We start from the raw sequence: 13,315 nt of genomic DNA on the forward strand, positions 1-13,315 counted from the left end.
ATCTCTCCTATCTAGTAGATTCCTAAATATTCATATTCACATAGTTGTAGCTAGCAGTGGATATTCTCTATAACACCTGCTTTTTAAATTCTCTACTTCTTCTGTTTTTGAAAACTTCTTGTGGCTGGTTCATGCGCTACAGGTCAGGGAGGTATGGTCAATTATTTTCCAAAACCACATTCCCTCCTCCTTTGTTAGAACTTGGAGATTTCTTTTTCAGGTTAGTGAGATTTTTCTTTTACAGTCTTTTGTCCTCGCTTTTGAAAATTTGGGAAGAAAAATACCCATAGTTTAACTGTAATATTCTAAATCTGGTGGAATCCAAATATGATGATTAGATAGTCAAAAGTGCAAGTAATCCTTGCACAGTAGGATGCAAAGTTCAAGTATAGTACTTAGTGATTTTGTTTTATACTCTGATCACATAATTTAGAAGAATTCTCTGTTTATTAAAATTGTGATCTCATCCTGTTACACTCTCTGTCTTGGATTGCAAAACTGAGAGGGAAGAGCAAAAAATGCTTGACTGTTACCATGTATGATACACCTTTATTCTTGGCTTCTCTGTGTACTTGTCAACAGAAATGTGTTTCGATTTTATTTTTAAATGTTACTTCATTTGTATCTTAGGTCCATTCTAGAGACTATTTTAAAATAAGAATTGGAGTTTATTAGGTTACTGTATCTGTTTCACTCAAATATACTCCCTTTTCCCATGTTCACACAAACTTTAATAAACAGAACTGCTGCACCATACGTGGAATAAAACAGGAATGAATATGAGAGCAATCTGAAGTGTTTGCTTTTGATCGTTAATGCTAGTATGTCCTTATGGAAAATTAATGTTAGCACTACTACGTGATGCATGAAACTAATCCTCACTTGATTAATATTTTAGGCTCGGATTTTCAAAATCACCTAGAGAATTTGGACTCAGTTCCCATTAAAAATAGTGCAAATTGGCTGTCAAAGTCTCCTAAACTAGTGATGCTTATTGTTTGTAATTATCTATCCCAATGACCAAATATCATGATTACATTGAATTAAATGTTACCACCATATGGAATACATGGAATTTTTATTTTGTTTTCATTTCAGGTGGGTACCATCCTGAATGGTATGTTAGATCAAAGCTTTAGAGAGCGTGCTGTACGCAAGCAGCAGGGAATGAAGTTGGTGACTGCAGTACTGAGAAACTGGATGAGACTTGACAGCTGGTGGGCCAAAGATTCTGCTCCAGAGAGCAAAATGGCTGTTTTGACACTGTTGGCTAAAGTTCTGCAGGTATATATTCAGAGGGGTAGCCGTGTTAGTCTGGATCTGTAAAAGCGGCAAAGAGTCCTGTGGCACCTTATAGACTAACAGACGTATTGGAGCATGAGCTTTTGTGGGTGAATACCCACTTCGTCGGATGTATGTAGTTGAAATTTCCAGAGGCAGGTATAAATATGCAAACAAGAAACAGGCTAGGGATACTGAGGTTAGTTCAATCAGGGGGGATGAGACCCTCTTCTAGCAGTTGAGGTGTGAACACCAAGGGAGGAGAAACTGCTTTTGTAGTTGGCGAGCCGTTCACAGTCTTTGTTTAATCCCTGAGCTGATAGTGTCAAATTTGCAAATGAACTGAAGCTCAGCAGTTTCTCTTTGAAGTCTGGTCCTGAAGTTTTTTTGCTGCAGGATGGCTACCTTTAAATCTGCTATTGTGTGTCCAGGAAGATTGAAGTGTTCTCCTACAGGTTTTTGTATATTGCCATTCCTAATATTGCTGGTGAGAATACGCTTCAGCCCATAGAACTAATCAACATACCCTTAGAGCCCCGACAGGGGTTATTCTGTCTACTGCCCAAGATCCACAAATCCGGAAACCTTGGACGCCCCATCATCTCAGGCATTGGTACTCACTGAAGGAGTGTCCAGATATTGTGGACTCTCTACTCAGACCCTACACCACCAGCACTCCCAGCTATCTCCGTGACACCACTGATTTCCTGAGAAAACTACAATGCATTGGTGACCTTCCAGAAAACACCATCCTAGCCACCATGGACGTAGAGGCTCTCTACACAAACATCCCACACACAGATGGAATACAAGCTGTCAGGAACAGTATCCCTGATGATGCCACAGCACAACTGGTTGCTGAGCTCTGTAACTTTATCCTCACCCACAATTATTTCAAATTTGGTGACAATATATACCTCCAGACCAGTGGCACCGCTATGGGCACCCGCATGGCCCCACAATATGCCAACATTTTTATGTCTGACCTGGAACAAGGCTTCCTCAGCTCTCGTCCACTCACGCCCCTTCTCTGCCTACCTTACAATGATGACTTCTTCATCATCTGGACCTGCGGGAAGGAAACCCTGGAAGAATTCCACCATGATTTCAACAGCTTCCACCCCACCATCAGCCTCAGCCTGGATCAATCTACATGGGAGGTCCACTTCCTAGACACCATGGTGCAAATAAGTGACGGTCATGTTAACACCACCCTATACCGAAAACCATCATCAGTGATCTACAACCCATCCTGGACAACAGTCCCTCACTTTCACAGGCCTTGGGAGGTAGGCCAGTCCTTGCCCACAGACAGCCTGCCAACGTGAAGCGTATTCTCACCAGCAACTACACACCGCACCATAGTAACTCTAACTCAGGAACCAATCCAGGCAACAAACCTCGGTGCCAACTCTGCCCACATATCTACACCAGCGACACCATTACAGGTCCTAACCAGATCAGCCACACCATCACCGGTTCATTCACCTGCACATCCACCAATGGAATATACACCATCGTGTGCCAGCAATATCCCTCTGCGATGTACATCGGCCAAACTGGACAGTCCCTACGTAAAAGGATAAATGGACACAAATCAGATATTAGGAATGGCAATATACAAAAACCTGTAGGAGAACACTTCAATCTTCCTGGACACACAATAGCAGATTTAAAGGTAGCCATCCTGCAGCAAAAAAACTTCAGGACCAGACTTCAAAGAGAAACTGCTGAGCTTCAGTTCATTTGCAAATTTGACACTATCAGCTCAGGGATTAAACAAAGAGTGTGAACGGCTCGCCAACTACAAAAGCAGTTTCTCCTCCCTTGGTGTTCACACCTCAACTGCTAGAAGAGGGTCTCATCCCCCCTGATTGAACTAACCTCAGTATCCCTAGCCTGTTTCTTGTTTGCATATTTATACCTGCCTCTGGAAATTTCAACTACATACATCCGACGAAGTGGGTATTCACCCACAAAAGCTCATGCTCCAATACGTCTGTTAGTCTATAAGGTGCCACAGGACTCTTTGCCGCTTTTACAGGTATATATTGTGTTTGGTAAAGTTAAAGCCACTTTAACAGCAATCTGTAAGAGCATGCTGCATCTTGGAAAAGTGGCAGTATTAGATTTTGAAGGTTTATTTTAGTTGTTTTGTTTTTACTTTTATTGCTAGTTGGAGAATTTCAGTGTTCTCTGAATAATGAATACAAAGTATTTTTTTTTTTTTTAAAAAGGTTTTGGCAGACAGAACTTTTGATTTCACCTTCCCATTTTTACTCCTGTGTCTGATGTTATAGCTCCCCATCTCCTTCATAACCAGAGTTGCCAATGGAAGGAGTCATCTTTGGGAAGCAAGCAACCTCTGATGAGGTACTGCCTGTCTCGTTGGCAGCCAGACATTTGTTTTTGGAGTGGTTGTCCCCAGACCAAATCATTTCAGAAAACTATTCTGTTTGGAAGAACTTCAACTTCTTTGCCTCTCCATTCCCTCACTTATTTGAGACATTCTTCCTCAGCTCACATCTTGAAGACAGAGCTTTTTTGACAACTTGTAAACCCATGCAAAATATCTAGGAAAAGAATCAGAATGACCTCCCCTATTCTTTTCTTTTCTTTATATTCATTCTGTGGCTTGAGGTTTATTACTGGAAGGTGTGTTTGAAAATATACGAAGTGGATTATCCTAATGGCTTAGCTGGTAATAGTGCAGTAATCATAGGAGATCTAGCTTTGGGAAGGAGCTTAATACTGTTTTTCATTGGCCAGAAAAGGTCACAACATGTGATTCCCAACATTGTGATGGGTGGGAACTTTTAGATCCATGCTAAGAACACATGTAAAACCTAAACCCTCATCATATGCATGTCTGCTGAAATAAATTCCAGAAATGACTGATGAATTATGAAACTCTGAACAAAAATCATGGAAACTGTGTTTAACACAGAGATTCTTTTTATATACTAAATATTTTTATATGTTTTAATTGTTTTTTCTCTCTCCAGATTGACTCCTCAGTGTCTTTTAATACAAATCATGAGGCTTTCTCTGCTGTTTTTAGTACATATACCAGCCTACTTACTGATCGCAATTTAGGTCTAAATCTAAAGGTAAGTTGTATTTTGTTTTCCCCCGAGTTTGAATGCTAACTCTACTCATGGATTAAAAACCAGTTTTAATTGGGTTACGTCACTAAGGGTACCTTTCTCTTGCTTTTCATAATAATGTAACAAATTTCCTTTTCTTTCTTACCCTCCCATAGATCAGCAAGCTAAAAATCACAAGTTAATGTCATTTTTATTTTTTTATTTTTACATTTTTCTCAATCTTCCTTCTTTTTCCTTCTCTTTTTGATCATGTAGTTTTAGGAGAAGTCAATAATATGGAGATATAGATGTAGTTATAAACTCACTTAAAAACGTAAGAGGAATATAGCTTGATCAGGGATGTCATTTCACTTTTGAGCACTATCTGTAGGGATTGAACCTGGGACCTTTGTATATAGAAGCATTAGATTCCTATTGCTTGAGCTAAATACCAAACTCATAAACTTCTATATGTAGTCTAGACACTAAAGTGGGGACAAAGAACCACACTGTGTTAGTATGGGGTACAAAAGATGCTGGACTGAGAGCCCTGACAACTGAAGTTCTCTGCCTACAGAAGAAACACAGTATGGTTACTGCCAATGTTCCCTCTAATTTTTTACATCCATGCGCGGAATGAATTTTGTTATGTGCACCAATATGGAGGTGGTGTGTGGTGGGGCTGAGGAGTTCGGAGTGTGGGAGGGGGCTCAGGGCTGGGGCAGAAGGTTGGGGTGTGGGGGTCAGGGGTCTGGGGTGGGGCCGGGGATGAGGAGTTTGGGGTGCAGAATGGGGCAGAGGGCTGGGGTGCAGGGTTGAGCACTTTGGCTGGGGGTGAGGGCTCTGGGGTGGGGCTGAGAGGTTCAGGGTGCGGGAGGGGTCTCAGGGCTGGAGCAGAGGTTGGGGTGCAGGGGTGAGGGCTCGAGCGTGGGGGGTGGGCTGGGGATGAGGGATTTGGGGTGCAGGTTGCCCCAGAGCTGCAGTGGGGAAAGAGGAGTTCCCCCAGCCCTCTCTCACCGCCGGTGGCAGCTCCGGGGGAGAGGCACCTCTCCCCGCCAGCAGCTTTGCATGCCCCAACTTTCCCCTCTCCAGGCCCCTGTAGCTGTGCACCTGCCAGCTGTGCAGCTTAGAAGGAACATAGCTTACTGCCCTGCTAATGTGAGTCTGCCATGAATTAGGCAGACTACTCTGGTGGTTGCCTGTTTGTTCATATTCAATTGAACTTGGACTTTTTGCTGTAGCTACCAAGAAGGGTGTCAGTTAGTGCATTAGTAGTGGTGTTTTTCTGTGCTAGTAGACACTTGTTAAGTAGAAAATGGACTGAGACTTATTCGTTGTGTACATCAGCCATGAAATATCCATTGGAGGATAATTTTTGGTCATTTCTGACCAGGGCTTGATTTTGGACCAGCAGCTTAAAAGATGGAAGGCTACATATTAACTAATTACCAACCACCTGAGCTCTGCACTTATCTAACTCTGCTACTGAGGAGTAACTTGTAGTTTTTTCAGTCTGATACATAGCTGGTGGATGAAAAAGTTTTTCTAATTTGAAATAACCTCTATTTACTTCAGAGCCAAGCAGTGATTATTCTTCCATTCTTCACTAATCTGACTGGAGAAAGGCTTAGTGAGCTTAAGGATGCTCTTGACCAACTTGTGGCTTTCAATTTCCCCATGAAGTCTGATGAGTTTCCCAAGGGAACCTTGAGGTACAATAACTATGTGGACTGCACTAAAAAGGTCAGTACTTGAGTATGTTTAAAGTGTATAATTAAAAACATAAGTGAATTTCTATGCAGAAACCATGTAATTTATCAGTATGTTTGTCATCTTTGAGATGACAGGATTGTTTCCTCTAAATCCTAATGTAGTTCACCAGTTTATCTTAATTTATTTCTGGTAGTTGATGATTCCAAACATCAGAAATTAGGAATATAAATACAAGGTCCAGTTCTGCAGACCTTTACCCTTGTGAACAATCCTTATTCATACAAGTAGTCCTATTGACCTCTGTGGGATGACTCTCAGGAGTAAGGTTTAAATGTAAAGGATAGGGTGTATGGTAATTCAATCTGAAGAAAAGTCATATTTAAGGTAATACAGTTATCAGATTTTCTTTAAGAATATGTTGTGTCTGTGTTAGGGCAGAGCTAAATTGTATTCTCCATGGTCTAGACTGTGACTGTTGAACCACATCCTTTTATAGGGGAGGTGCAGTGCGGAAAGGATCAATGGAGGGGCACAGTCTCTTTTCAGGCTTCTTCCACGCATGGTAGTGAGCATTTTGTCCATCTATCCATAAAGTGGAGCAAATTGCTGTCCCCAGTGTAGTAGTTCCATCCATGGCCCAACCCCAAAGTGCAGGAAATGGACAGAATTCTCTTGAATTAAGAGGGCTCTCTGACAGCAGCCACATCCCCCTACTCCTCAAAGCAAGAGGCTTTCTTTATATCTGGTGATTTATTTTTTGTGTGTGTGGAAGATTCTCTTTCCTGACAAATGAAAGCGTATGAAATAAAAATATTCTCTTGAGCATGGTCCAGCAGCATGATAGGATACCAGATCCGACGGACCATTGGTTTGATCCAGTATGGGCAACTCTTGTATTCTTTTTTCCAGTTTCTAGATGCACTAGAATTATCTCAGAGTCCAATGTTGTTACAATTGATGACAGAAATCCTCTGTAGGGACCACAGACACTTTATGGAGCACTTGTTTCAAACCAGTTTCAAAAGAATTTCCAGAAGGTGAGCTTGGGCTGTCATTTTTTGTTTTTCTGTGAAGCTTTACCTTGCCAATAGGTGCTCGACAGTAATCAAGTCCTGTTATGCAGATCGTTATGGTTATGAGCATTATGATTTCCAGCTGTACTTTTGAAGAAACTTGTCAGTTTCTTCCTGATCTCTCTTGAGCAATACCATCTCCTCCTGAAATTCTCCCAAAACATTTTGACCAAGATTTCCCGTAAAAATCAAGTAAATGTGGTTCTGATTTCCAGATGACACTTCATGTGTCTGGAGAAGTTTGCAAAGCCTTGACAGCTCAGTGTCTTCAAAAAAAAAACAAAACAAAACATTCAAATCAAGATAATAATCTTGGAAAACATGCACCCGGGGATGTTCAGTTGATCTTCCAATTGTATATTTAATGGAGTTAACCTTTTCCATAAGTAACTACCATGAAGACAACTAATAATTACTTTGTGCAAATTTATGGGGAATGAATATTACCAGGACAGTAAGACAGAATCATTTACAAAAAAAAATGGTATTCAGAAAAGTGTGTTTTAAGATTATATCCTCATTGAGAGCATTAAGGTTTCCTGACTTGAAGTCTTCATTTATGTCCAGATTTCAGTTTTGTATGTTTAGTTTTATGTAATTATCCAGGATAACAGCCAATATGTGGCAAAACTACATCACTGACAAGCCCAAATTTACCATGCCAATAGGTGCTGAGCAGTAATCGAGTCCTTCTCTTTTCCTTCCTCTTTGGAGATCAAGTATGTCTCTTCAGTTGTCCAGAAAGCAAGAGACTGAACGAAGCATGGCTACAACCCAGCTGACTCTTGAAAAGCTGTCCTTTTCAAAGAGTTCTAGTTTCTGTCTTTGTGAATGATTTGGTGGGTGCCTGAATGGCCTCGATTTTATTTTTTATTTGCTATTTGCTTATTACTACATTTCTAGGTGATGTTCTGTACACATTATTAAAGATATAATTGAGTTTTTAATATACACAGAGGACCAGATTCTAAACACCTAGGTGTTCAATACTGATAGCTATGCGTATCTTGAAAAATCTGATACTGTGCTTTTGCATAGTTAGGTCACCAAAGTATGTTTGGGTAGCTAACCCTCATTCCCAGGGATCAGACTCCAGTATTTTAGCCCTCTTTACACTTGTGATTGATGCTAATGCCATTGCTTACTTGCAGGCTGCTTTTGAAAATTAAGCAAAACTGGACAGGAGAACATAAATCCTGTTAAATATTTCTAAGAATTGTATATTGCGGTGGAATCTCCATCCTTAAAGGTTTTTAAGGCCCGGCTTGACAAAGCCCTGTTTGGGATGATTTAGTTGGGGTTGGTCCTGCTTTGGGGGGTTGGACTAGATGACCTCCTGAGGTCTCTTTCAACCCCAATCTTCTATGTTTCTATGTAACAAGCTTCTTATATCTAGGCTATTGGGTATTGGTTTCCTAGATATAGGGTTTTAATGGTTTGGTGTTTCAAGTGCTCATGTGTGCAAGTACTATTTTGAATTTATTTAATGGTCTTTGTCCTGAAAGCTCTCAAAACACTTGAAAAATTACATATGGACAAGAATTGTCATCTACCACTGAAATGCAGCTGTCTTTTGGGGTGAAATATGGCCTCCATTTAACAGCACACAGCAGCACTGCGCTATTGTTTCATAGGAAGTGAAGAAAAGCATGGCATATATTGACAATACGGGGGGGGGGGGGGGGGGAGATCATGTAGACAGAACGTAATTATCCAATCTTGAAAATGAGCTAAGATGCTGGGCCTAATACTGTTCTGTAGAGTGCTGTAGAATCTTTCATGACCACAATTGGTCTAGAGTTGGACCTCTCATTTATAAACCATCAGATAGCACCTCCACTAACCCAATGCCTTCAAATGGCATGCTGTGTTGCTGGATTAACGAAGACTCAAAAGGTACACCTACACTCCACACTTCTTATGGTGTCATATAGAGTACATACACAGCTCCCCTTCCTCCCCCCACACAGCATGGGTACAAATAGCGGTGTAGATAGTGAGGCACTGCTTAGGCAATTAAAGACAGGCTTGGATGTACCTGGTATGCACCTGGGTATATACTCTGTGACTCTCTCTACAGCCAAAGCAGAGCTTCCCCAATCTGCAGTGCTATTTTTCCAGCCTTTGTCCACCACAGGGATAGATTCTGGGCAGGGTGAGGCAATGGGAAGGAGCTGAAGCCTTTTCCTGTTTTCTCACCCTGCCAGAGCCTTTCATTGACACATGTAGCTACACACCGCAGTGTGGACACAGCCTTTTTAATGAGGAATATAGCTACATGTACCCTACATGCTGCCAACAGTGACATGCAGTGTAGATGTAGCCAAAGAGCAGAATGCCACTTACCAAATGACAAAAACTGCTTCCTGCAACACCTGGGTATTCTAGGTCTTCTACCCCAGTGCTGATGACCTTGCTTACCATGTGAGATCCGCTGAGTTGACAACCCAAATTGATATGACTGCTCAAGAGAATCAAAAAGTAAATGTGGAGTTGAAAATTTAAATGGAAATTTGGTAAAGGAGTGGTTCACCTAAAATTCTCATCCTGCTTAGGAGTAGCTGTGAAAAACAAGTTGTGCTGTTAGACACCGTGCACAAAATGTTCCAGAGCGAAGCCCTTCTTTCAAATGCCACTCGACAAGCCTTCGTGGATCGCTCTTTCCTCACCCTCTTGTTGCACTGCAGCTTGGATGCACTGAAAGAATTCTTTAGCAAGATTGTATTAGAAGCCATGGATACACTGAAAACCAGATTTACAAAGGTGAGCTTCATTTTTCTTTAAGGTTGTAAGAAATCCTCTAAAATGCCAGTATTGTTCCATGATATGTTACAGATTATATTTTCTTAACTATAAATACAACATTCAAATAAAGATAATGTTTTCCAATTTTGAGCACATTATAGAGCACAAATTAACATCTTAATGTCACTGGGAGTCTTTCCATTGACTTGAATGTGTGTTGGATCTGGCCTGAACATGTTATTACTGTGAAGTTAATATACATTAACTTATATGTTGCTTATGAAAAGAGAAGAAATGCCATCTGTGTATATCCAGAGAGGCTTAAGGTCCTGTCAAAGGCAAAATCCTGTACTAACCTTAACTGGGGTGTGTGCGTCTGTCTATAAGATATATTGTTTTACTGTACTCTTAAATTATATAAACTTGCACATTAACATGAAATGATGGTGATGGCGCCAAGTCTTATTTTGACAATTAGAAAAATGTTAGTACTTCCTGTGGTCAGTAATATATATATTTTGTTACAATTAAAAATCCTTACTGTTTTTATTTCAAAATATAAAGTGCCGACCATCCTCGGGGGAAACTCCCATTGACTTCTTTGCAGACAGGATTTCACCTCTGGCTTCTATTTTATATTCTCCTATCACTGTTCTATTTTAAAAAATTAAATACATGAATATAAAGGATCATTGCAATATGAAAAAACAGGGTTCTAAGCCTGTATTTCTATAAGAACGGCCATACTGGGTCAAACCAAAGGTCCATCCAGCCCAATATCCTGTCTACCGACAGTGGCCAATGCCAGGTGCCCCAGAGGGAGTGAACCTAACAGGTAATGATCAAGTGATCTCTCTCCTGCCATCCATCTCCACCATCTGACAAACAGAGACTAGGGGTATGTCTACACTACGGAATTAGGTCGAATTTATAGAAGTTGTTTTTTTAGAAATCGGTTTTATATATTCGAGTGTGTATGTCCCCACAGAAAATGCTCTAAGTGCATTAACTCGGCGGAGTGCTTCCACAGTACCAAGGCTAGAGTCGACTTCTGGAGCGTTGCACTGTGGGTGGCTATCTCACAGTTCCTGCAGTCTCCGCTGCCCATTGGAATTCTGGGTTGAGATCCCAATGCCTGATGGGGCTAAAACATTGTCGCGGGTGGTTCTGGGTAACTATCGTCAGGCCCCCGTTCCTTCACTCCCCTCCGTGAAAGCAAGGGCAGACAATCGTTTCGCGCCTTTTTTCCTGAGTTACCTGTGCAGACGCCATACCACGGCAAGCATGGAGCCCGCTCAGGTAACCGTCACCGTATGTCTCCTGGGTGCTGGCAGACGCGGTACTGCATTGCTACACAGTAGCAGTAACCCATTGCCTTGTGGCAGCAGACGGTGCGATATGACTGGTGGTAGTCATCTTCATGTCCGAGGTGTTCCTGGCCACGTCGGCCAGGAGCGCCTGGACAGACATGGGTGCAGGGACTAAATTTGGAGTGACTTGACCAGGTCATTCTCTTTAGTCCTGCAGTCAGTCCTATTGAACCGTCTTATGGTGAGCAGGCAGGCGATATGGATTGCTAGCAAGAGATGAGGATGGCTAGCAGTCATATTGTACCATCTTCTGCCGGGCAGGCAAGAGATGAGGATGGCTAACAGTCATATTGCATCATCTTCTGCCGGGCAGCCATGAGATGTGGATGGCATGCAGTCCTTCTGCACCGTCTGCTGCCAGCCAAAGATGTAAAAGATAGATGGAGTGGATCAAAACAAGAAATAGACCAGATTTGTATTGTACTCCTTTGCTTCCCCCACTCCCCTGTCTAGGGGACTCATTCCTCTAGGTCACACTGTAGTCACTCACAGGGAAGGTGCAGCGAGGTAAATCTAGCCATGTATCAATCAGAGGCCAGACTAACCACCTTGTTCCAATAAGAACAATAACTTAGGTGCACCATTTCTTATTGGAACCCTCCGTGAAGTCCTGCCTGAAATACTCCTTGATGTAAAGCCACCCCCTTTGTTGATTTTAGCTCCCTGAAGCCATCCCTGTAAGCCGTGTCGTCAGTTGCCCCTCCCTGCGTCAGAGCAATGGCAAACAATTGTGCATCTGAGTTGAGAGTGCTGTCCAGAGCAGTCACAATGGAGCACTCTGGAATAGCTCCCGGAGGCCAATACCGTCGAATTTTGTCCACGGTACCCCAAATTTGAGCCGGCAAGGCCGATTTAAGCGCTAATTCACTTGTCAGGGGTGGAGTAAGGAGATCGATTTTAAGAGCTCTTTAAGTCGAAATAAAGGTCTTCATCGTGTGGACGGGTGCAGGTTTACATCGATTTAAGGCTGCTAAATTCGACCTAAAGTTGTAGTGTAGACCAGGGCTACGGACACCATTCCATACCCATCCTGGCTAATAGTCATTAATGGACTTAGCCTCAATTAATTGATTCAGTTCTCTTTTAATCCTGTTATAATCCTAGGCTATGGGCTGTCTTCTCTCTGATATAAAAAATTACAGATGCAGGTTATATTTCAGGGTTTTCTTTTCGCTGCAGTGGGATTGCCATAAAATCTAAAGCTGTGGGTTTTTGAGCACTAATGATGATTAATGTCCTAGACATATTGTCTGATAAATATTTTAAATAATGTTTGTACTTACGTAATATATTTCAACCAAAGATCTGAGTGCTTTACAAATCTTTAAGTAAGACTCCCAACACCCCTGTGAGGTAAGGAAGTACTGTTCTCCCCATTTTACAGATGGGGATATGGGCACGGAGGTTGTGACTTGTCCAGGGTTGTATGAGATATCTGTGGTACAAATGAAATAGGAAACAGAAGAACTAGGTTTTAATCTTCTATTTCTGCATTTTTGTTCCTTCACTACTGTGTACTGGTACTGCATTTTTTTCAAAATCTTAGAGCTATGTTTTGGATGATAATTGTTTAATATTTCATGCACTCTATAAATATGGTTATGGAATCTTCAAAGAAATATTTAAGATTCATTCATAAAATGTCAATTTTTAAATTTACAATTTAATTTTATTCTCATGAAAAGTAGTTAGTGGCTGGATGTTTATTTTTACCATCATACAGTGAGACTTTTGATATGGAATTTTAGTTTTAGGATATGGAAAGCGAGTTTACTTTAGTTTCTACTGAGTAGCTTTTGGAGATACATTGCAAGGACAAAGGCTAGGTGATCTTTTCCTCTGTACATGTTTTGTTTTTAGTCAAATGAATCTGCTTTTGATACACAAGTCACCAAGAAAATGGGGTATTATAAGATTCTGGAAGTGATGTACTCCCGTCTCTCAAAAGACGATATTTATTCCAAGGATTCTAGAATTAACCAAGCTTACCAGGGATCCACAAATGTAGAAGGAAATGAACTTACCAAGGCACTAATAAAGTAAGGCT

General features: G+C 41.3%; 1 protein-coding gene across 1 annotated transcript in view; it reads left to right on the top strand.

Annotated features, from left to right (window-relative positions):
• PRKDC (protein kinase, DNA-activated, catalytic subunit) overlaps window positions 1-13,315 on the top strand; it is a 160,243-nt gene that overhangs the window by 63,520 nt on the left and 83,408 nt on the right. The window contains exons 37-42 of the mRNA XM_077810300.1: window positions 1,099-1,284; window positions 4,287-4,391; window positions 5,943-6,110; window positions 6,990-7,117; window positions 9,709-9,916; window positions 13,129-13,307. Of these exons, the coding sequence (XP_077666426.1) occupies window positions 1,099-1,284; window positions 4,287-4,391; window positions 5,943-6,110; window positions 6,990-7,117; window positions 9,709-9,916; window positions 13,129-13,307 (974 nt within the window). The remainder of the gene's footprint in view (window positions 1-1,098; window positions 1,285-4,286; window positions 4,392-5,942; window positions 6,111-6,989; window positions 7,118-9,708; window positions 9,917-13,128; window positions 13,308-13,315) is intronic.

The sequence above is a fragment of the Eretmochelys imbricata genome, chromosome 2, assembly GCF_965152235.1.
Source record: "Eretmochelys imbricata isolate rEreImb1 chromosome 2, rEreImb1.hap1, whole genome shotgun sequence".
NCBI classification, from domain to species: domain Eukaryota; kingdom Metazoa; phylum Chordata; order Testudines; family Cheloniidae; genus Eretmochelys; species Eretmochelys imbricata.